Below are 25,382 nucleotides of genomic sequence, written 5' to 3'. Positions count from 1 at the left end.
ATGTAAATAAAGCGAGAACTGTCAGAAAAAGGGTAATTTAGTGTAGTTTTATAAAAAAAAATTTAACTTTTAACTTCAACTTTTCTGTTAATTGATCCTTTCTTGCCTTATCCTTACTTTTAAACTTTTTTGCCACTCCAGTATATAAAATCTACTACTGACTGAAGTTGTGGGCATTTGCTGTTTTCTGTATTCTTGATTTATATGTCCTGAAGCATCAACAGCTTGAGGTTTGGGCTGTTTGTCCTCCCTTTTCTTAAGTAAACAAACAAAAGTGTATTGTTAGTCTAGCTCAGTACTTGTAAGATTTGTAAATAACTTAGTTTCAGAATGAAACAGGATCCTTGAAATTTCAATGAGAGTTCATTTGCAGTTACTTAAATACGTCCCAGAACTCAGAAAAACATATACAAATATTTTTTAAAAAGTAATATTATATATTTATATGTAAATATATAAAAATATGTACAGGAGTTCCAGCTATGGCACAGCAGGATCAGTAGCATCTCTACAGTGCCAGGACACAGGTTCAATTCCCAGCCCAGCACAGTGGGTTAAAGGATCTGGCATTGCCGAAATAGGGGCATAAGTTGCAACTGTGGCTTGGATCTTACCCCTGGCTGGGGAACTCCACATGCTGCAGGGTGGCCCAAAACTTTTAAATAAATAAATAAATAATAAATAAAAATATGTACAAAAAATCATTTTCAGAGCTATACTCTTCTCATGATTAGCGATACTTACACGTGAAGAAAGCTCGGTTCTTGTCTGGGTCTGTCATTAATGATCTCTAAGGCCTTGGTCAGGAGTTGACTACTAGAAGACTCTTCACTGTGACTATCTATCAGCTGTTGACTAAATTGGCTGCAGCAGCCTTGACTGCAGCCTTCTAGTTTGTGAGTTTTCAGAGCCACGCATCTGAATAGGTGACTGGCAAAGTGGATCCATATTTTTATTGCCTCTCTAGGGACTGGGTTTAATTACTATGCCAGTGTTCAGTATCTCAAGTCAGCTGATGGCGGGCCCTTGGTTGGCTCCTGTCTCAGTGCTGCATATTCACCTCCCTGTGGTTAACTGCAGGGTGGAAATCAAGATAGCTGAATAGGAACAGACCCTGGGGACACCATTTTATAACCTGTTTATACAAATGACCTGAGCATAGGCAGAAGAATAGATGCCTAGAAACAGTAAAAATGACATCATTATTAATGTAATACCACACAAGTTCAATAAAAAATAGAATAAAAATTCTAGGTACCAAGTGAAACACCTGGCCAGTTCAATTACTTAGTGTTACACCACCTGATGCCCAAATTGTTAGATGAACTTAGTAAAACAGATGTAACTGAATGGCAAAGATGATATACTCTATTCTTCTGGTATGTTCTTCAGCATCAACTAATTATGGATTTAGAACATATTATCTGACTTCCCTGAACTTATTTACATCTTTTGTAAAATTACTGGAATTGGCTATTTGACTTCAAAAGCTACTTTAGCACTAAATGTTCAATACATTTCTCATTCTGTGACACTTATGTCATCAGAGTCTTGGAAACAGAGAGCTTTTTATCTCTTTTGATTAATACAGAACCTCTACCTAGGGCCATTCATCTTCACTTATTCCTGCTTTAACAATATACTACTGGGTTCACTGTCTTTTATTTTGATTTTTTCTTCTTGACCTCTGGATGCTTTTATGTAGTATTTTCAACTGAATAATCTTCTATGTCACATGCTGGGTCAGCTTTCCTATTCCTTGTTTGTGTTCCCAATTGCAGTCTTAGGTAAAGAGGTTAGAATGAGTCATGAATAAATTGGTGGTTTTATCTGCCACCTGGGAGCCCTAACTTTAAAGTATAGCATTTGAATTGTGAACACTTATGGCTGCTGCACACATTAAAACATTTTTGAGGGCATAAATTATTTACTGTAATGCTTGATTTAATCCTCTGTCCTCACACTGTTTCAGAGAATTGTTGCATATTTCTTTGCCTTGTGTGATCTGTTAGTGGTCAGGTAGAATATGAAGAGGTTCAGGGCTCCCTAGGGCATCGTTCTTCAATTCAGCCTATGAAATCCTTAACTGTGTTAATATCCAGGGACAAGACAAAATCATACTTAATTGATAAATCCATAATGAGGCAAGAACACATACTAGCATCACATACAACCTTTGAATGATGACACTTGAAGCACAGATGACTGAGTACAACCGTTGTGTAAAATCAGATTGATACGTCATAAACTATCCATTATAGAGAGATCTTGGGGTAAGACCATCATTTTAACTGCTAAAAGTAGAGGGAGAGAAAGGTCAGGTAATAACAGAGCATGTCTGAATTCCAGCTCTCTTGACAAAAATTTACTATGATTTCTGTAAACTTTCTTAATTGTTTTTATTACATACATTCCTCTTTATCATATGTCTCATGGTTTGCTTTTCTCCAAATAACTCAACTATAGTTATTCTTCATTTTGGATTTGACTCTACAGAAATTCTCTAGAGTGTTGTCATCTCTTTAGTGTTATATTTTCTTAAGGTTGTGTTAAATGATGTCTTCTTGGGTGTTCCCATTGTGGTGCAGCGGAAACGAATCCGACTAGAAACCACGAGGTTGCAGGTTCAATCCCTGGCCTTGCTCAGTGGTTAAGGATCCGGCATTGCTGTGAGCTGTGGTGTAGGTTACAGACGCAGCTCTGATCCCGCATTGCTGTGGATGTGGCATAGGCTGGCAGCAACAGCTCTGATTACCTGGGAACCTCCACATGCCACGGGTGCAGCCCTATAAAGACAAAAAAAGACAAAAAAAATTATGTCTTCTTGATACTATTAGAGCAGAAAATTCGAAGAACAAAGAGTAAACTCTTAGAAGGGACTTAATCAGTTGTGTCTCTTCACTTGGGTGGATAGTTCATTGCATGAGAACAGATGCCAATGTCCTACTCAAGATGAGCTCATGATGACATGGTTAGCAATAGGGAACCATTCACTGTAAGGTACAACTAAATTTCGCTATATTACTCTTTTATTACCAAAATGATGAACATTATTCTAGTGTTAATTTAAACGTCAACATTCAAACTTTAAGTGACCTGACGAGCATTACTATTCACCATAATTACATCAAAGATCTGGGGCTATAGTTAATATTCTCCACGTTTTCTTGACCTTCTCAGTGCATGACCTAAGTCAAATACAGAAAAAATTCCAGATCTAGCACATTGTGTCTTATTGGCTTAGGGAGTCAGAAGTGACTGTACCTCCCATTTGTTTCCTCTCACTTGCCTATTTCTCAGCACACATTTCCTTGTTTACAGGAAGAGAACTTTCAGAAGGTGACCTAGGTACAGATCATAGACATCAAGAGTTGCAGACAACTATTTAAAACAACCTGCCAAAGAGAGCCATGTGACCAGTCTCGGTATCCCAGTTAAGGTCCACTTAGGTCACATTCCTGAGCAGTCATCTGATAACACCTGCTTCCTCATCCCAGCCTGGAACTGCTGGAGTATCCTGGGAGCAGTCAGCTGGGCTGTTGTCATAGTCTTCAGCAAACTTGCCTCCAGGTAGAAGATAGGAATCATCTTGGGAGGAAAGCATTCATACTTTGGCACCTCAAAATGACCACAGATCAGTCCCCTTTGAAACTCCTGAGTGTCTGAAACTGTGAGAAAACCTCTGGTTTAGGTTTAGGTTTAATAGAAGGATTTATCCTGCAGGGAAAAATAATAAAACCCATAGGTGTTGTTCCAGAGAAATACTTGAGCGTTTAGGACCTTGCATGAAATTGTGATCAAGATTTATGTCCAAAAATATGAGAAAACCTAAGTCAACAGAATCTTTGGGGAAAATTTTGCTACAATGTGTCACACTGATGTGCACTCCTTACATTAATGGCAGCAACAATGATAATACAATAATAATAGCAAATATGTAAGGAATGCTTACTTTGGGTTGGACACTATCCTAAGTACTTTAGAAGAACAAATGCATTGAATTATCCTAACTCTGAAAAATATGTTATTTTTTTTTGTCTTTGTTTCATAGATAAGAAAACTGCAGCACTGAGACATCCCCATCACAGCACGTGGCTGGTAAGCACTAAAACTTGGCAATATGGGTTCAAGTTTACACTAATACTTAGAAGGAACGAAAATAATATTGATTTCAGTTTATTTTCTGTTTGCTGACCTATTGAGCAGTGTTGCCTGGGTTGGGAGAAAACAGAAATTACTTATTTTATTCTCAATAACTTCTAGCTCCTAGAACCTTCCAGAACCTGAGCCCTCTTTCATCTGCAGCCTCCTGCGTATTGGCAGGCACTGGTGTTTGTTCCTGGCACTGCTGCATGTCCTAGAGTCTACTGCAATGTCATGGATTTTCTCCTTTGGGGATATTGGAGGAGACACTATTCTTTTGAGAGTCCGTAGGATTTTTATAAGGGTAATTGATATGTGTGAAGCATCGCAAATATTAAAACTGTCACTTTTTATAGTTCTAAGTAGTATGGTGAGACAAAAACAACATTCGTTGTGAATTTTAATCATCTCTTTAATCCAGGCTTGTTTGTTTGTTTAAGAGAGAAATTATTAGAATATTTGAGGATAAAAACTGAAGTTCTAAATGTTGTTAATTTAAGAAGAATTCAAACTTGAGTCACAAGTAAATTGTTGCCTAATATATACAAGGACTTAATACAAAAAATTTATGAACCGGCTGGTTAAATAAATGATATTAAGCTCATGGTGTTAAATCAGTAGCAGATAAAAGTAGATCAAACTTACTTGGTAATAAAAGCTTTTTGAAAAAGTTGTGGAGCATGAAGCTTGCCTATCCCTTCTTATCTGGAACATTGGTGAGAATGGTTGCAGTTATTTAACAAATCAGAGACTGAAAATTTTTTGTAAGAGGTACAACCTGAAGTTAGTGTAGATATTACATTTATCTGGAGTTCCCATTGTGGCTCAGTGAGTTAAGAACCCTACTAGTATCCATGAGGATGCAGGTTCAATCCCTGGCCTCGCTCAGTGGCTTAAGGATCCAGCCTTGTCACAAGGTGCAGCATAGGTCGATTGAGGATGTGGCTTGGATCTGGCATTGCTGTGGTTATGGTGTAGGCCCACAGCTAAGGCTCCAATTCGACGCCTAGCCTGGTAACCTCCATAGGCTGTGTATGCAGCCCTAAAATATAAAGAAAATATACATATATATTACACTTATCATTAAAATAAAACAATGTTGGGACAGATGAAGCACAAAGCCTTCAAGATAATTCATTTCTTTTGAGTGTGATACAGGCTAAACAGAGAGAAAAGTAATAATAATGAATTTTTTTCAAATAAAAGTATTAGCCTTTTACATGTGCTTTGAGAAAAATCTTGATCTAGGAGCATACATTTTTTTTTTTTGGCCTAATGAGAGCCTACCAATTTCCCAAGCAAATTCCCCCACAGTGCAGGTCTAAACTAATGAACACTAGAGAGTTTATGAGCCTTCCTCCAAGATAATTTGTTCTATTAAAATAATTGGGAGGTTTGAAATTATGAAGAATGTTTGTCATCTTTCAAATAAATTCACTTATATTTTTGACAATCTTAAACATCTAATATTTTTTGCTAATATTTTTCTCTCCAAATCTGACTTTTTATTCAGAATCTGAATATTGTTTTTAGACTGTAATTCTGCTTTAGATTAAAAAATTATATTGGATACAAACTTGGACTCGATAAGTTATCCTAGGTCAGTTATTTCTTCCACAATCATTATTGTAATGCAAACTCCTACTGTTCTTTGTCTAATGTATTTGCTTACAAAAAGAGAACTGCTCTAGGTCATGAAATACAACATTAGACTTCAATGTTATCATTCTGTTTTGTCTGTTATTCTCAAAGGTTAAGATATTACTTCTGCAAGAAGTTCAGTAAGAAGAGAAAAAAACCAAAAGCTTTATTCATGAAACCAAACAGATGTCTATGTTTAAAATAAAATTAAAAGTAATAGAAGTTGGAGTTTGCTGGTGGCCTAATGGTTAAGAATTTGGTGTTGTAACTGCTGTGGTTTGGGTTTGATCTCTGGCCTGAGAAGTTTTGTGTGCTGTGTGTGCAGCCAAGAAAAAAAAATTGAATTGTAATCCAAATAAGTAACTCTCAGCATTTACATGTGCATTTATTTCTCTAGTCTGTGATAAAAGCAAAAGAGAAAGCAAAGCAAAACAAAACAAACCTTTGATGTATATATTTTAATTTAAGAAGTTGCCTTGACTAGATGTCTGTATTTAAAACAGCATTGCTTCAGGCTCACAAACTTATGGAATATTTCATAGGAATTTATGCATTATTATAAATTTTGTACATGGAGGCAATGGGATAATATGATCTGACATGTCCTAGAAACTTTTCTTCACCAAACTCATTATGACATGAACCCATTTCAATAAATTAACATTATCATCTCAATTGTTTCATTTTGCAGTAGCATCAGATTCTCGTATCAATGCGTGGTCAATGTTTATATAATAATTACAATTCCTTTTTCTTTTTCCCATCATCCATATCAGAATTTATCACACACCTAGGATTTTGTTTTCTGTACTCGCCAGACTTGCAAGATCCTGAAAAAGAATGGAAGAGGAAAGGTTCAGAAAGAGGAAATAGGTAAAAGACATGCAGGAAAAAGGAAGAACAGCATGTGACATTAATATACAGAATATGCTCCTGACACTCTGATTGTCATAAAAGCAGAGCACTTGTTCTCGCCACATCTGTTTGTATGAGTGTCAATGCTATAGAAAGGAGATGGAGAAAGGAAAAAGTTTGGGCGCTCCCTCTTTCCCATGATGTTTCCATGAACAGAGTCTGACATCTGGGGAGAGAAAAGGTTATTGAGACCAAGATAGAGGTAGAGGTAGATGTAGATAGAAAGGAAGAGAGAGAGAGGGGGTCACAGAACTTTATGATAATCCATTGTATTATAAACACCAAAAAACCATTATTATCCAGAAGATATTTTTTAAACCCTCACAAATCTTTAAAAAATTGACACATGACTCAGGACAGACTATCAGTTTTAGAGTCAGACAAAGAAGAAGAAAACCAAATCATCATATTTCAGTCGGGAAAATATAAAATAAATTAACAATGAAATGCCATTTCACACCTACAAGATGTAAAAAATTAAAACATCACAAACATTTGTATGTATACATGGGAGGGAAATTCTCATATGTGTGGGTACAGAAGATGCACATGTCATTTGGCCCAGATATTCCACTCCTGGGTATTTATCTTAGAGAAACTCATGCAGATGTACACAAATAAACATGGATACAGATGATTTTTTTCAGTGCTGCTTATTATAGTGAAAAAAATAATTTTCCCTTGGCAGGGGACCAACAGACAAATTATATTTTCTTCAAATTATAGAATATTCTACAGCAGTGAAAATTAATGATAATAGAGCTTCATGTTTCAACATTAATAAATCTCAAGAAATACAACTTTGAATAAAGAACACCAAGTAGCAAATCACACATATAATATGAAAACATGTATGTAGACATTATAAACTCACAAAGCAAAAGTATACAAATTTAATGGATGCATATATATGTCAAAAAAGTACAAAACATGCATGAGAACAGGACATACCAACTTCTGGACAGGGGTTACCTTTGGGAGTGAGCATAGGGGAGAAAGTAAAATGGAATGGGTTGAGAGGTGGGGTATTTCTGTAGCATTTCTTTAACAAAAAGAAAGTTGAAGAACTTCAATGACGTGATCTTGATAGCACGGTTAGTTTTTAATCTCCCAAAAATTCCTCCTGAAAAATAAAAAAAAACCAATTAGGATAGCATATGAGAAATCCTTTGACAGCATCTAAATAAAACTAGAAGGCAAGATATTTCCATAAACTTCAGATTATGAATGCAAATGATAAATCCCAATAGTAGAACAAGAACGTGATCAAAGTTGGGTAGCAAGAATAGTGAGAAATTGATGGGGACAACATATGTACCCTACAAATCCAGGGTTCAAAAAATTTGCTAGCAGGTGTTCCCATTGTGGCTCAGCAGTAACAAACCCGACTGGTATTCATGAGGATTCAGGTTCAATCCCTGGCCTCACTCAGTGGGTTAAGGATCTGTCATTGCTGTGAGCTATGGTATACATTGCAGATGCAGCTTGGATCCTGCATTGCTGCGTCTGTGACATAGGCTGGCAGCTGCAGCTCCAATTCATCCTCTAGCCTGGGAACTTCCGTATGCCACAGGTGAGGCCCTAAAACAACAACAATAGCAAATACCCCCACCCCAAAAAAATTGTTAACAAATACCCACTTCTAAGGAAAGAGAACTTTCCATACTGAATGGAAACATGAAAGAGATATCTGAGAATGACCAGTAAAATGGAAAAGCCCCAGTCTCCAATTTGCAAATAAATTTAAACAATTGTATGCAAATATAAAAAAATAAAATTTCTGAGAAAATTCTAATTTATAATTAAACAACCATATAATTAAGTCACCAGTTAACTTCCATATATAAATTAAAATGATAGAACAAGGAAGTAAACAAAAAAATCCAGAGTATGAGACATTCTATAGGACAATTAATCCACTTTCTGCAAGTCAACATCCAGAAGGGATAAGGGAGGTGAGAAACTTCTCTGAATGAAAAAGAACTTAAAGACATAATCAAATTTAAGTGGGAACCTTGTTTAGATCTTGATTCAAACAAACCAATAAATTCATTGTTGAGAGAATTTGTACACTTGACTTTGGACTAGATATGAGATGATAACAAAGAAATATTACCAATTTTATTATGAGTGATAATAATACTGTGGTTTTGTTAGAAAATGTCCATAATTTTTAGAGAACAATACTGAATCAAGTAAGGGTGAAATTATGCCATCTGATATTTTCTGTAAAATGCATCAAGGGGAGAAGGAAAAGTGTTTAAAAAAATAGTCAAGTTATACAAAACTACAGTAATCAAAAAGCATAATACTGGCGTAAAAACAGATGTATTGGAGTTCTTACTGTGATGCAGTGGGTTAAGAATATGACTACAGCAGCTGGGGTTGCTGTGGTGGGACAGGTTCAAGCCCTGCCCCAACACAGTGGGTTAAATGATCCAGCATTGCTGCACCTGCAGCTTGGATTCAATCTCTGGCAGAGGAATTTCTGTATGCCAATGATGCAGCCATAAAATTAAAAAAACAAAAACAGGTATATTAAGTCAATGGAATAGAACAGAGAACTCAGAAATAATCTTTTGTGCATATGGTCAGATGATCTTCAACAAAAGTGTCAAGACCACACAATGGGAAAAAAACAGTTTGCTCAACATGGTATTGAGAAAACTGAATATCCACATGCAAAAGAATGAATTTGGCCCTTGCTTTGCACTGTTTACCAAAAATTAATTCAAAATGGATTAAAGTCCTAAATGTAAAAATGAAATAATAAAACTCCTAGAAGAAGACATAGAAGAAAAGCATCATGACATTGGATTTTTTGGTATGGCACCAAGAGCACAGGAGCAAAATTAGACATACAAAACTGTATCAAATTTAAAAACATCTGTGCATCAAAGAAATAGTCAACAGAGTGAAAAACAACTTTCAGATGGGAGAAAATATTTGCAAATTACAATTTTGCAATGGAGTTATATCCAGAACATATAAAGGACTCTAACAACTCCGTAGCAACAACAACTAAAAAATGAGCAAAAACTTGAATGGACATTTCTCCAAAAAAGACATACAAATATATGAAGACATTCTCAGAATAACTAATCATTAGTAAAATGAAAACCAAAAAATCATTAAAATCCTTTAAGAGTTCCCATGGTGTCTCAGCGATAATGAACCAACTAGGATCCATGAGGACGCATGTTCAATCCCTTGCCTCACTCAGTGGGTTAAGGATCTGGCATTGCCTTGAGCTGTGGTGTAGGTTGCAGACATGGCTTGAATCCTGTGTTGCTGTGGCTATGTCGTAGGCTGGTAGCTGCAGCTCTGATTTGACCCTTAGTCTGGGAATTTTTATATGCCACAGGTGGGGTGAAAGTAACAAGTGTTGGTGAGAATGTGGAGATATTTGAAGACTTGTACACGGTTAATGGAAGTATAAAATGGTGTAGCCACTATGGAAAACAGTAAATGGATTCCTTCAAAAAATTAAAAATAGAATTACCGTTATGATCCAATAGCCCTACTTCTGCATTGTATATTCAAAAGAGCTGAAAACACAATTTCAAAGAGATATTTGCACACCCATGGTCATTTAAGTAGTACTCATAACAGCTAAGAAATGTAAGTAACCCACATGTCCATCAACCAATGAATATATAATGAAAATGTGGTACATATATTCACTGGACTGTTATTCAGGAAGGGAATCCTGTCACATGCTACAACATGGATGAACCTTCAAGAAGGTGCTAAGTGAAATAAGCCAATCGTAAAAAGACAGATATTGTATGATTCTACTTACACGTGATATCTATAATAGACAAATTCATAGAAACAGGAAGTTGTATTGTGGTTTCCAGGGGCTGGGGAAAGGAAGAAATGAGAAGTCGTTCAAAGTAAAGTTTCAGTTTTATAAGATGAAAAACTTCTAGAAATCCATTGCGTAACAGTATGAATGAAGTTAACACCACTAAATTTGTACATAAAATGGTAAATTTTATGTTTTTGCCACAATTAAAAAATGAATTTAAAACATATTAAGTGAATATGGTAAATTTTTGGTAATTGTATTATCTTGGTGATTGATATTTTTGTACTAGTCTCTTTAGTTTTGTTATCTATCTCAAAATCTCAGTAATTTTTTAAGAAAAAATTGAAATAAATATAGCTAAGTATTAATGCATTCAGGGCAAGGAGAAATTGGGTGTTTTTTTATGTTTGGAAAATTTCATAATTTTAAAAAAGTAATAGCTATAGAAAATTGGCAATTTGAGTCTGTGGGTCCCAATTTCAAATTAGGATAAGAAAGAGAATAACTTATGCTAGTTCGGTTAGTTGTGATTGGCGAAGATTACGTAGTCAAACAAGGCTACATGGGGAAGATGGGGTCAGATCCCAAAGGAATGATCTATGCTCTGTAGAAACTCTGAAAATATATACTATATGTCACATGAGCAGGAAGGATTTTCACTGTAGATAAGAAAATTAGACACGGATGGATAATAAGGCCAGGATATATTTGGCTATCACTTTAGATGACACTATCTTCTGTCACTATTGGATCCTTAGACACCTATGCTAGTTGTTTTTCACTTTGCTGAAAGAGGAAAAAGTGCTTGCAGAATTCCAAGATATCTGTTGCTATGCCATGATAGCTGAAGATAATACATGACTTTTTTCTTTAGGAAATGCTAAAGAATAATGTCAATTACAGTCATGACCTAGCCAGGATGACTCGTGCACTTTTGCTGTTTTATTACTGAAGATGTAAAAGAGCAGAAATTGATAATAACATCAACATCAAAACAGAATCACATCCCCCAGATCAAATAGATCATAAATAACTATCAAAAAATAAAAATAAAAACCAAAAAACTCTGGAACTGAGGAAATCTGCTCTATAATTTTGTACCCACCCAACTGTGTGTTTTTAATGTTTTCTCCTCATTAGAAGTTGTTTCTAAATATAACCTATTAAATAATTTTAAAGCTTCTTTATTATTTTTAAATAGTCATAGATTTCCAACAGCTGCAATAATGGAAAGTTTCTGAGCACCCTTCATTCATTTTCTCCCAATGGTTACATCTTGCATTAGCTATAGTACCTCAAAACCAGGAAATTTATATTGGTACAATGTGTACAGTTTCGTGTTATTTTGTCACATACAGATTCCTACAACCACCACTGCAATCAAGCTACAGAATCTTCCATCACCAAAAAGATTTAGTGCTATCAAAATCAACATCAGAAAACTTGCCTCCCTTTAAGTACTTTAACTGCCTTCATTTATAGCATAGTTGTCTTAAATACTTCCTCTTTGTATATTGAGCTCCACATCAGAGAATACTGTACTTTTTTGCTTCAAAATTGTTAAACAAGATTTATTTATTTATTGTTTGTTTGTTTGTTTGTCTTTTGTCTTTTTAGGGCCGTACTCATGGCATATGGAGGTTCCCAGGCTAGGGGTCCAATCGGAGCTGTTGCTGCCGACCTAAGCCAGAGCCACAGCAATGCCAGGTCCTTAACCCACTGAGTGAGGCCAGGGATCGAACCCACAATCTCATGATTCCTAGTTGGATTCGTTTCCACTGCACCAAGACGGGAACTCCTGTTAAACAAAATTTAGAACACTCGAGAAGAAGGAAACTCTTTGTATGTAACCATAGCTATTCTTTCTTCCTTCTTATGTTCTGCAATTTCTTCTTTAATCATTTCCCTTCTTATTCAAAGACTTCCTTTTGCCATTATTTTAGTCTATATTTTGCTGTCGACAAATTCTCTCAGTTTTCATTCATCTGAAAATGTCTTTTTCCTCTACATTTCTGAAGAATAAGACACAGTTTGCTTGTGGAGGCCAGAGACAGCATTTGGGCTTAATGGTTCTTTTCTTTCAGTACTTGAAAAATGTGCAATTTCTTTTCACTTCCCTGATGATAAGAAATTGATTATTTTTCAACCTTGTCTTTCCCATGATAGGTGTCATTTCTCTTTTATGGCTTTCGAATTTTCTTTGTTTTTAGTTTTTTGAAGTTTTAGTTTGTTGTGTATCGGTATAGATTTTTTTGGGTTTTCTTGTTTGGGGTTTATTCAGTTTCTTGAATCCGTTGACTTGTCTTTCTCTCTCTCTCTTTTAAAGGTTGATTTGATACCAAATTTGAAAAATCTCTTTGAATACTTTTCAACCCTATCCTCTTCTCCTTTTGGGACTCCTGTGAATCAAATGTTTTGTTATAATCCTACAGATCCCCGAGATTCTATTCACTTTTTTTCTCTGTTGTCCAGATAAGGTGATTTCTAATGTTGTATCTTCAAGTTCACTGATTCTTTTTTCTCTATCCTCCCCATTCTGCCGTTGAAACATCCACTGGGCTTTTTATTTCAATTATTTTATTTTTCAGCTTTAGAATTTCCACTTGGCTCATCTTTACGTTTTCCATTTCTTGATGAAATTTTCCATTTTTTTTCACTTGTTTCAAGTGTATTTATAGTTGCTCATTGAGTGATTTTCTTTTATAATGGCTTCTTTAAAATCCCTATCACATAATTTCAACATCTGGATCATAATGGTGTTGGCATTTGTTGAATGTCTTTTCTCATTCCAGTTGTTCTTAGTATAATGTGTGATTTTGCATTCTAACCTGGACATTTGGGGTGTTATGTTATGAGATTGCAGATCTTATCTAAATCTTCCATCACCAAAAAGATTTAGTGCTGTTGAAATCAAAATTAGGAAACTTGCCTCCCTTTAAGTCCTTTAACTGCCTTCATTTATAGCACAGTTGTCTTAAATACTTTCTCTTTGTATATTGAGCTCCACATCAGAGAATACTGTACTTTTCTGCTCTCATAAGGGTTAGCTGCTCTCTTTAACCCTGTGTCAGTGGGGGAGGAGTACTTCCTCGGTACTGCCACTTGGTCGCTGTTGATACTTCACTTCGCTGTTCACTTCAGTGATGCCTCATTACTGCTGAAAGGAGGTGGTACTCCAAGCTCCCCACTAAGTCTCTAACTGATATTTCCCTGGTTGGGAGGAGAAAGGGTGTCATGTTTTTGCTTCCTATGTAACCTTCACTGACTCTGCAAAATGGAAACTGTCTTACTGCTGTCTGGTAGTGAAAGTTCCCCAATCAGCCTCCCCTCATATGACTCCCATGAGCATGGGGAGGATGTCTTATGGCTGCCAGGTGGGAATTCCTGCATGGCTCACACTGGCACTACAAGAAGAGGCTTGTTACTGCTGAGTGAGGGTGAGAGGTCCATCTCCCCACTTGGCTCCTCTGACAGAGTATGACAGTGCCTTATTACATACAGCCTGGGCCAGGGTAGAGGTCTAGGCTCCCCACTCAGCTATTGCTGACAGTGCTGGGGCTAGAGCTGCATTTGGTTCCATGATGTATTTCTGCAGGAGGGCAATTACCGCCTAAAAGTTTTTTGTTTTGTCAAGCTGTCCCTTTGCTAGAGAGAACAGGCTTTTATGAGGGCTCCTTTTTTGTCAATTCCTACAGGCTTCTCTAGTATCCAGTGAGGATATATGAACCAAAAAGAAAACTCTGGGAACTTGCCCCCATGGTCTTTCCCAAGTTCCAAGGTCCATAGCTCATCTTCCCTCCTTTCTACCTTTCAGATTCTTCTTATGTTTGTTTTATGTATAATGTCCAGGACTTTTATCTGTACTTAGTAGAAGGAGAAGCATCTACATCATGGTCTGTAACCAGATAGTGAGACTTTAGAACTTTATGAAGTTTAACTTTGATCAGACATTTTTTTTCATTTGATTACACATTAAGCAAAACATTTATTAATCTTTTTTAATCATTTAATTGTATTAAATACAAACATGAGTTACAGTGGGGGAACCACCTCATCTCAACTTAATAGCTAATGTAACAAATTCAGTTCATAGTGGCTAAGATCAGCCATCTGGAAAGTCATCCTCACAAAATGTGAATCCCTTGGAAACGAGTAACAGTAGGGCTTGACTGTGGCTCAGATATGTATTAACACAGCTAAAGAAAGAAATATGTGATCTGATTACTAATCTGAAACCTTAAAAAGGGAAGTTGTCCAAACTCAAATTTAATACTTTTTATTTCAACATCATGAGCTAAGAAAATGCCCTAAACAGAGGAATAGATTTTCTGATACTTTAACCTTAGAAATTCTGTCTCTAGACAGAACAAGATAAGCATTGGGCTAGCATAATTGACTAACTCCTTCCTTTTGGTCTGATTCCACAAGAAGATGTAACTGCACTTATCTGTTGGACTCCATGCCAACTCCTTACAGAGAAAGAATAAGCTGAGCAGATGATTCAACTTTCTGATAGCTGTGGCAACTCTCATTATAATTCTTTAACTTGGCCTTCTCATGATTTTGATTACTGTGAGTCATTCCCTCATTTCCAGACCTTCAAAGCTGAGGTGCAGATAATGGAAAGAGGGGCCCAGAGCAACATACTGCCTTCTTGTGAGACCCCGATGACCTCTCTGAACTCCTCACACTATTCCCATTGTTACTTACATGCTTCAGAAACAGGTACTTAGAAACTACACTGCTTAGACATGACCATAAATATTAATACCTACTAGATATTTAACTACAGTGAGCTAAGGACCATACAAAAATATTCTTAAAGATTCATATTCAAAAGAATCAATGTTTCCTGAAGGTAATCTGACAGTCTGATTGATAACAGTCAATTCTTCCATTCAAAAAATATTTGCAGTGTCTTGTACTATCCCAGGTGTTTAAGATAGGTCAGAAAAGGCAGCAGACAAACTCCTGTCCTGTGTCACTTAGGGAATCTAGAGAATCTGGAGACAGGACAGAAATAAGACATGGAAGTCATATGGATGTTCGAAAGTAACACTTGGCATGGAAAAGAAGAGGCGATGCCAGACAAAGGGGATCCAGATTGTGGAAATGGAGGGAAGGGTGTAATGGAAAAGACGGTGATGCAGTTGAGGAGGTGAGATCCTATGTGAACTTAGAAGGAGGCAAAGGATCGCTGCATGTGACAAGGATATCTGAGGACAAAGCACTGTGAAAGGGAGAGATGGAGATCTGTCAGGGATGTAATGAGAGTACACATCACAACCTGGAGACATTTTTAAGAACTCTGGGTCTTATACTGACTGACACGAGAAGCCAGTGAAGATATTCTTTAACGGAAACTTTTACTTTGATATAATTTCAAACTTACAGCAACGTGAAAAGTAAAAGGAATACCCTTATTCACATTAAGCTGTTGTTTATATTTTTTCCCACTGGCTTTTATTCTCTCTCTTTTAAAACAGATTTTTTTTTTCTGAACCATTTGACAGTAAGTTGGAGATATTCATGACTATTTACCACTAAATAGTTTAGTGAATATTTTCTAAAAACAAGGACATTCTCTTACATAACCACAGTACAATTAACATTAGGAAAATTAATATTGATAAACATTGCTATAAAATTCACAGTCCATATTCAAATTTTGTCAATTTTAACAGTAATATCTTTTATAGTTACACTTTCACCCCCTATTCAGCCCTGGGATTATTTTTCTTTGAGATGTCTAGGTTCCTTTTAATGAAAAATGGTAAATGGATTGCAATGTATACATGTAAGGATAACCTGACCCCCTTGCTGTACAGTGGGAAAATAAAAAAAAAAAATGGTAAATGGAAATCAAGCTCTAGGTATTAGGTGTGTTCATTGCTAATAGTGTGTCATAGCTTTTATACAATCTTGTTGAACACATCTAGTATGTATACATGTGTATGCGCACATGCACACATATATACCTATATGTAATCATTTCTATATCTAGCTAGATAGGTAGATATTAAAAATCATGAGTTTATAGTAATATTTTCCATTTCAATCCAATGCTAATATTCCTTCTTTCCATATTTATTTCCTTAAAATATTATTCCTATTACTTTCAACATATTTACTCATTTGTATAAGCAAGTTTTAAAAAATCAAAAATCAAACACATTAACTAGAGTTCAATATTTGCTTAAAAGTTTTTAGAGGTAAAATTACATGCAAAGAAATGCATAACTCAAGTGTACATTTTGATGATTTTTGATAAAGGCATACACCTGTGCAACCTGCAACCCCTCCAGTTCTACTCAGCAGCCAGGGAGAAGAAGTCAAGGGTATATACAAGGAGGTGATAATAACGATTGGCCAGAGAACTTTAGTGACGCAAGGAGGGAAGTGAGAACAGCTCCTCCGTAGAGGAGTGGGGAACGGAGGGACCATGAGAAGGAAGTAGAATCAATGGATTTGATATTCATGTGGGATTAAAGGATAATGTGAGACATTTTCTTTTTTTCTCTTTAGGGTTGTACCTGTGACATATGGAAGTTGCCAGGTGAGGGGTCAAATTCCAGCCTTAGCTGCCAGACTTTGCCACAGCCACAGCAATGCCAGATCAGAGCCGCGTCTGTGACCTACGATCAGATCCTTATCCCACTAAGCAAGGCCAGGGATAGAGCCCACATCCTCACAGATACTGTCAGATTCTTAACCCACTGAATCACAACAGGAACTTCGACATTTTCTTATAGACTGTCATATCTCTGTGTTAGCATACTTACTGACACAGTGGATGTTTATTGCCAAAATTTGAAAATATATTTACATGTTTTTATTTGAAATAATCCTAAATATTTATTTTCTCTGTGAAATTCTTTCTTTCTTGAGGCCACTTATAGATCAATGTATGCATTTATAAATTTCTTCTCATATCTTCTAACCTTAATATAAAAGTGAAAAATAAAAGAGAAAACACAAAACTTGTTTTGTTGTTGTTACTATTTAGTTTAGATGGCTATCTAGCAACTCTTCTAGAAAGATGCCTTTCAGCTTTACAATTTTTTTTGTTGTTGTTGTCTTTTTAGGGCCACACCCATGGCATATGGAAGTTCCCAGGTTAGGAGTCGAATTGGAGCTGTAGCTGCCAGCCTGCACCACAGCCACAGCAACGCCAGATCCAAGCCGAGTCTATGACCTACACCACAGCTCATGGCAATGCCAGAGCCTTAACCCACTGAGTGAGGCCAGGGGTGGAACACACATCCCCATGAATACTAGTTGGCTTTGTTACTGCCGAGCCGCAACAGAAACTTCCTTGCTTTACAATTTTAATGAACAAATTCTTCACCTTCTTTTCTTTTCTTTTTTTTTTTTTTTGGTCTTTTTGCCATTTCTTGGGGCCGCTCCCGCGGCATATGGAGGTTCCCAGGCTAGGGGTCGAGTTGGAGCTGAGCTGCCAACCTACGCCAGAGCCACAGCAACGTGGGATCCGAGCCGCGTCTGCGACCCACACCACAGCTCACGGCAACGCCGGATCCTTAACCCACTGAGCAAGGGCAGGAATTGAACCCGCAACCTCATGGTTCCTAGTCGAATTCGTTAACCACTGCGCCACGACGGGAACTCCAATTCTTCACCTTCTAATGGGAGATTTTTGGTCCTAAAACTCACCTGAAACATTATAGGTTCCCTTTTAAGCTTTGTATTCTGAACCAGTTTTAGCAAGTTACAGAAAAGCATTCAAGAGTGTAGTATGAAATATAACTATGCTTTCTGCTGCCCTGCTAAGTAGTTGATGGTATTAGTTTTTCTATCTTCTAATTCAAGAAAAAAAAAAAAAAAAGGATGTAAGTCAAGTCAAGTTTGTGAGACCAATAGATTCAATTCTAAAATTTCCATATAGGTTATTTTCAGCTTTCAGCTAACAGAAAATATTAGTTTTGCCATAACGTTAACATAACGTTATTATATATATATATATATAGTCTTTGTTTCATTTGTGTAACTTACCGCCCATATGAAAAACAAGTGATCATGACCAGAACTGCTGTAAGGAGAAGGAAATGGTTGCTCGCAACACACAAATTCAATCTGGAGTTTATGGATGATAATTCCAGCTGATGTATTCTCTTTATTGCTTTATTAAACAAAAATTTTATAGTTTCACTACAATATGCTTGAATCAAAGATAGCTTTCAAAAAAAATGGTACAAGGACAGTTGGTATGTTTTCTCAGCAGGCTTTGAACTCTTGTGATCTTAGAAAGGTCACTGAATCTCTTCATAGTTCACATTTCAATCAGTAGAATGGGGTGACAGAGGCAGCGACCTACTGAGTTTAGGGATTTATGCAAATTACAGCTTTTCTTTCTTTTCTTACTTTTTTTGGGGGGGGTGCAATTTTTTTTTTTTCCTCTCATTTCATTGGTCTTTAGTGTCACCTCCAGAAAGTGCATAGAAAAAGGGAACATGATAAAATGCTCACTTTTAAGCTTGATTTCTTAAATTTGCTAGTCACTAAAATTGAGAAATAAACTGAAAAGATTTAAAATAACCACCTTTTCCTAGGAAAAACTTTTACTCTAAAGCCTCTTCTTTGTGGGTATAGTTCTTCTGTTATTAATAAATGCATTTGACCCTGAACTTTAGCAAAGAAAGGGGTGGAACAGTAAAAGGGGTAAAGGTCCTGGAAACCTTAGGGGTTGTAGAGTTAAGAAGACAGTTTGCCAGTGACTTTGGTTAAGTTTACTTAATCTCTTTGAACTTCAAGTTTTTTTATCTGTAAACCGGGGGCAACAAGATCTATACTGCAAAGATTGTAATGAGAATTAGAACTAAAATGTAAAGTATTAATATTATGGGCAGAAGGGACAGTAAACATCCTTATCATTATGTCTTAGGATTAGGGAGCCTATGTCGGATCTCTGACTATCTGAGCAGAGTTGGCCAACTTTTGCTGCCTTTTCAACAGTAAAAGAGAAATAATACCTGTTTCAGCTACTTGGTAGTATCCATAGCACCAAAAGGTAATGAAATTATCTTTATTTATTGCAAAATGCCATAGAAATAAATGAAATTAATGTCTATCAACATTCAACTGAAGGTTTGAAAGGATCATTTTATTTGCTTTTCATATTGGGATAGAGTTGCTTAGGTTGGAACTTTAATACGTTACTAGATGTCAAATATACACATCAGACCATCAGCCTGTGTGCTTTCCTCCATTGCTTACTCACATTGCTGATAAGGATAATCACCAGAGCTGGCCAGAGGCAGGGCTGAGACCTAGGCAAAGGCTGTCTTTGGTGCCTCTCACTGTCCCTCGCCTGCCCTACGATGTCCATTGCATGAGGTACTCCTATTCTCATGCTGAATTTTATCTTCTTGCTCAGAGCTTCCATAAAGACTTCTTCGAAAAAGCAAAGAAGAAATTAAATAGTTAATTTTCAGCATTTAAAAAAATGCATTGTGGAGTTCCCGTTGTGGCTCAGTGGAAACAAATCTGACTAGCATCCATGAGGATGCGGGTTCTATCCTTGGCCTCACTCAGTGGCTTGAGGGTCTGGCATTGCTATGAGCTGTGGTGTAGGTCTCAGGCGCTGCTTAGATCCTATGTTGCTATGGTGTAGGCCAGCAGCTACAGCTCCGATTCAGCCCCTGGCCCAGGAACCTCCATATGCCATGGGTACAGCCCTAAAGACACTAAATAAGTAAATACAAATTAACAATGCATCTCAATACAAAATAACACACTTTTAAAACTTTGTGCAGTATGATCATAAATATGGAGGCCTTTTGTGATAAGTATTTCAGGGATTTATCTATTTACTCTCATATTCCATTCAGTATCTTTAACGTACCTACTCTGTTATGTTTTTATTAGCTTTCTCTTCTTTATTTGTCCATAGCTTTACCTGTGTGTTTTTAAATTATTTGGTTTTATTTTCACCAATGCAATGAAGCTTTGCATCTGTTGTAAGACTGGCAATTGTACTTGGTGCTATACTTACTTGGTACTATATTTGCAGTCTACTGTCAGATGCTTACAATATCTGGCAGTGAGCAAGAAACAGATAAAAACACTACATATTGGGAGAAAAGAGGCTAGTGATGAATTTATGAACAAATATGTTTGTGTTATTAAGACCTTTGCAAGCCTACACAGCTTGCAAGTGCAGGGAGTCATAAGAAATATAGAAGAAGATTACCCATAATCCTATGAAACCAGCACTATTACTACTATTCTCATTTCACACATGAGGAAATTGAGCCTTAGCCATGCCAAAATTGCCAAGATTATCAAGTTAGTTTTGTAAGTGGCAGAGTCAGGGATTGAACCTGTGTCTGAGACTTTCAGAACTCTAATAACATCATAGTAAACCATCAAGAACTTCAATATGATTGTGTGTTTTAAGAAAAAGCAAAGCAGAGGAATAGGAAATAAGATTTTTAAAAATATAGACCATTAATTTTTCATGAATTCAGGAAAGGACATTGGTTCATAGACTTTTTTTTTTTTTTTTTCTATTTCTTTGGGCCGCTTCTGCGGCATATGGAGGTTCCCAGGCTAGGGGTCGAATTGGAGCTGTAGCCGCCGGCCCATGCCAGAGCCACAGCAACGTGTGATCCGAGCCGCGTCTGCAACCCACACCACAGCTCACGGCAACGCCGGATCGTTAACCCACTGAGCAAGGGCAGGGACCGAACCCGCAACCTCATGGTTCCTAGTCGGATTCGTCAACCACTGCGCCACGACGGGAACTCCGGTTCATAGACTAAAAGAAGATGGGGAATATAGAGATTATTTAGTAATATCCTTATTTTCTATATGAGGAAACTGAAGCCATGGCAGGTACATTAATTATCCCAAACCACTACTCTCTTAAAACTACAACCCTTTGCTTTTTTCCAGGATAGATTTGTAGCTAATTAAAAATAAGAGCAGACTTGGGGTTCCCAAAGGGGAAAGGGGAGGGAGTGCGATGGATTGGCATTTGGGGGTTTTTTGGATGCAAACTGTTGTATTTGGAATGAATGGGCAATGGGATCCTACTGTACATCACAGGGAAATGTGTGTGATTGGGTCACTTTGCTGTACAACACAACTTAACATTGTAAAACAACTATACTTTAATAATAATAATAAAAAAGACTGACCTTTGCCAAAAAGAAGACAATGCAAAAAAATAATATGTATCTTAATTGTTAGATCAGACCTTTTTAATACTCTATATCTTGAAATTAACTGGAGAACATGAATTGGTACTATAGAGACACAGAGAGGTAGAGCAAAAATAGGGTGATTCAAACATTAAACCTCTCTGTATGGAGGCTTTAATGTGTATCAGGTACTGTTGGGTCCTGGGGGTACAGAATTAATGAGTAGCTCAGAGTCTATTAGAGAACAGAGATACGGCCACCAATTAAGATAATATAATGCAATAAGTGCAATTTGAAAGGCAAGCCACACAACGCTGCAGGCACTCAGAGTGGGGAGGAATTAATTCAGTCTGAGAGGTTTCTGTTGATTCTATTGTGGTGCTACCCAGAAGAGATGATAAATTTGAGTTTGTCAGGCATCTGGGGCTGGAGGCTAGTCCCCTTATATCAAAGGTATAAGGTATCAGACATACAGCAAAGTGTGTTAAAGAATAGCAAGTAATTCAACAAGCCTCTAAATATTCATGCAAGAGCCTTAGAGATGCATTTTAAACAGTTATTGGCATACAAAAATTGCAAAATCATTCTGTTAAAAAAAGTCTTACTCATTTCAAGTCTTGCTCAAGTAAAAAATCCTTTAATGTTTTTACTCCTCTGGTATCAGCATTAGCAGCCTCAACAGTGACATGCTCATTTGAATAATTGTCACACTCTTATATATGTTGACTGCCTGTGAAAAACCACGAACTTTCGTAACTTTGGTTATGTTTTGCCTGGATGTTTTTGAAGTAATGTCTGTACTTTGCCAGACCATTTGCTTTTCAGTTATGACTAGAATTCAATAAAAGGGTAACTAATGTAAACAGCACTGACTAAATGTGAACTAATGCAATGAGAATCTTTACAGTTCCATAAGCAAAAATCTTCCCCTTGTGCTATCTGCTGTTTATTGTGTAGTCTTCCCTCAAAATATTTGTTGCTCTTAAAGGTTATTTTGTTTTTCCACGTGTAAAGCAAAAGCTTTCTTGTTCCTTAATGTTTTTTATACCCTTGTGGAATTCTTTGGCTAAGTTCAGGTTTGCATGAGCTTGGGGGGAATCTACAACATAAGTGATTACATGTTTGTGTCTTCCTTCCTCTTAGCCCTGAACAGATTGAGTGTTGAAGGGAAGAATGACATTTTCTCACCTAGTATTTTTGGTATCTGGCACTTGGTAGGTGTTTAATCAATGAGAAAGAAATGAATGCTAATAAGTGAATAAAACTGTCCAAAGCCACACTGATGTGAGGATCCAGGTATTGGCCAGGGTGAGTCTGGTAAGAAGTAAAATCTCATTGTCTAGAAAAAGAGGTTATCTGACATATTGGGGTTTTAAGGAGACAAAAATAACCCCCTCTTTACCTTCTCCTGAGTTTGTGAAGTGAGACACATAAAACACTTGGATATTTTTTTTTTAAAGTAAGTTCTGTTACTGAGAAGCTATTTGGGGATCATGACTTAAATCTGTGGTTGAACTAGTTTTCTGGTACTCCATCCCAGTGTTGGATAGACCTGTCTCCCAAGTCATCAGCAAGGGTGGGCACTAAGGGTCCCCCCAGGAGAGTACCCTCACCATTTGGCAGAGAGCAAATCAGATATTATTTGTTCATTCTGTAAATGTGAATGGTATACTTGCTTATTATTTGCTAGGCAATGCAGATATGATACTGAATAATTCTCGTGTTCATGCTAGTGAACTGAAGGGAACAGATGATTTCAATATAGCATAATGGTGAGCTTCAGGCCACTAAAGAAGACAGGGGAGGAACCCAAAGCCTGGACTTAGAAGGCTTCAGGAATGATTCTCATGAAATATCCAAGATGAGACTTGAAGGAGGAGTAAGAGTTCTCCAGTAAAAAGGAGAGTGTTTCAGACAAAAAAATGGAGCATTTGAGGCATAAAGAATAGTTTTTTTTGATGATTGGAGAGTAAAATATGAAGGAAAGGAGAGAGTGAAATGAGGCAGGAAAGTTTTGCAGAGGACAGATCAGGAAGGGATTTGCAAGCAGTTGTAGGTGCTTTGTATCAGACTCTCCTAAAAGGAATAGCAGTTAACTGAATGAATGGGTTCCAGCTGGAGAATGATACATGATAGATTGGCCACTTTATGAAATGCCCTAAGAAAGATGGGAGGAGGACCATTTGGGAGGTTTGAACAGCAGCAGAGGCAGGGAGATTGGAGAGCAGTAGACAGGTTTAAGAAGCATATAGGATATAACATCAAGAAGCATTAGTGGCAGGTTAGTTGGAAAAAGAGGAGTCAGGTCTGATGCTGGTGTTCTCTGGTTTAAATGGAGAGATGGTGTGGCCATAAGAGATATACACAAATGAAACACAGGAATGAAGTCTGGGCTGGAGATAAAGACTTGCGGAACATTAACAAGATGATAAGTTGATCTAGGTGTTGACATTGCAAAATCTAAAATGGAAGAAATAGGAGTTCTTACTGTGGTACCGTGGGTTAAGGATCTGGTGCTGTCTCTGTGGCAGCATGGATTTGATCCCTGACCTGACACAGTGAGTTAAAAGGATCTGGTGTTGCTGCAGCTGCGGTGTAGGTTATAGCTGCTGCTAGGATTCAGTCCCTGACCCAGGGAATTTCCATATGCTGTGAGTGCAGCCAATAAATAAATAAATAAAACAAAGCAAAATAAAATAAAGTGGAAGAATACTAAAATACTGAGGTGTTCCACTGAAAGTTAACCCGAGATATAAAATATTTTGAAAAACAGACCCTTTGGGGAGTGGTTATTGCAAAGATTTAAGTATTCCCCTTGGGCAATTATGAAACACATCTATCTGTAAAAGTACACTTATTACCTAATATGAGCTACAGTTGCATCTGATTGCTATGGATTTATTTGCTAGTGGAGGGTTTTTTGGTTTTTGTTTTTTTATAGCTGGAACAAGTATTTTCCCACATTCATCTTTGCCCAGTATGTGACCTGGAACAACTCAGTACAATTAACAACTTCAGAACATCGCCAGCATTGAGGCAACCAAGTGTGACATCTACAAATTAAGACGCACTGCCAACTTTCCTTGGGATGATGTGCCTCTGTATGTTTAGCTCTCCACTATTCATGCAGAATTTTACCACCCTGTCTTCAGATAATATAGATGCTCAATAATCAAGATGTAACTGAGTTAGAGGATTCTACCGCTTGAAGAAAATTTAGAAGCACCTAAGACGAGTCATATATCTTGAAAAAAAAATCTTAAAATTTATTAGGGTCATCGTTTTCAATTGTGGGTCAAGATCCATTAGTGGGTTGTGAAATCACGTTGGTGGATTACAACTTGTTTGTTTTACAGACTGAAATAGAATCAAATAAAGTAGAAGAGACTAGAGTAGAAAATATCAAAGCACCTTACACATAGGACAAGTAAATACTGTTTTGCAGAGGCTCAAGCATGGACAAGAATAGAGAAGAAAGGCATTTTGGTTATAACAACAACAACAACCTGAGTAAATATGGAAAAGTAAGAGGAAATAAGGAATATGTGGGGAGTATCAAATAGTTCACGATGGTTATTGTTGAATATAGTGCAGATTATTTGTGGGAGATAGAACTAGACCATTATTGGAGCCTGTATTGCACTGGGTCATGGAAAATAACTAAGAAATTAATATGTCATTCAGTAAGCAGTAGAAAACTGTGGAAGGAAATT

General features: G+C 36.9%; 1 protein-coding gene and 1 long non-coding RNA gene across 12 annotated transcripts in view; one reads left to right on the top strand and one right to left on the bottom strand.

The window, feature by feature from the left end:
* The window catches only part of LOC106507649, a 372,669-nt gene that overhangs the window by 203,698 nt on the left and 143,589 nt on the right, over positions 1 to 25,382 (top strand). For 6 of the 10 annotated variants that reach the window (XR_002345148.1, XR_002345149.1, XR_001303789.2 and 3 more), the window contains one exon: positions 4,052 to 4,098. This is a non-coding gene — a long non-coding RNA (uncharacterized LOC106507649). Of the gene's footprint in view, positions 1 to 4,051; positions 4,099 to 4,263; positions 4,829 to 5,895; positions 6,460 to 19,409; positions 19,999 to 25,382 lie in introns of those variants that run through there. The other 4 variants (XR_002345153.1, XR_001303788.2, XR_002345152.1 and 1 more) reach the window with 3 other exon arrangements.
* The window catches only part of PTGER3 (prostaglandin E receptor 3), a 201,483-nt gene continuing 183,183 nt past the window's right edge, over positions 7,083 to 25,382 (bottom strand). For both annotated transcript variants that reach the window (XM_005656131.3, XM_013988866.2), the window contains one exon: positions 7,083 to 7,822. In XM_005656131.3, the coding sequence (XP_005656188.2) occupies positions 7,795 to 7,822 (28 nt within the window). In that variant the 3' untranslated portion in view covers positions 7,083 to 7,794. The remainder of the gene's footprint in view (positions 7,823 to 25,382) is intronic.

The sequence above is a fragment of the Sus scrofa genome, chromosome 6 (assembly GCF_000003025.6).
Source record: "Sus scrofa isolate TJ Tabasco breed Duroc chromosome 6, Sscrofa11.1, whole genome shotgun sequence".
NCBI lineage: Eukaryota > Metazoa > Chordata > Mammalia > Artiodactyla > Suidae > Sus > Sus scrofa.
Note: the sequence above shows the minus strand (reverse complement) of the source record. Positions and strands in the feature narration are given on the sequence as shown.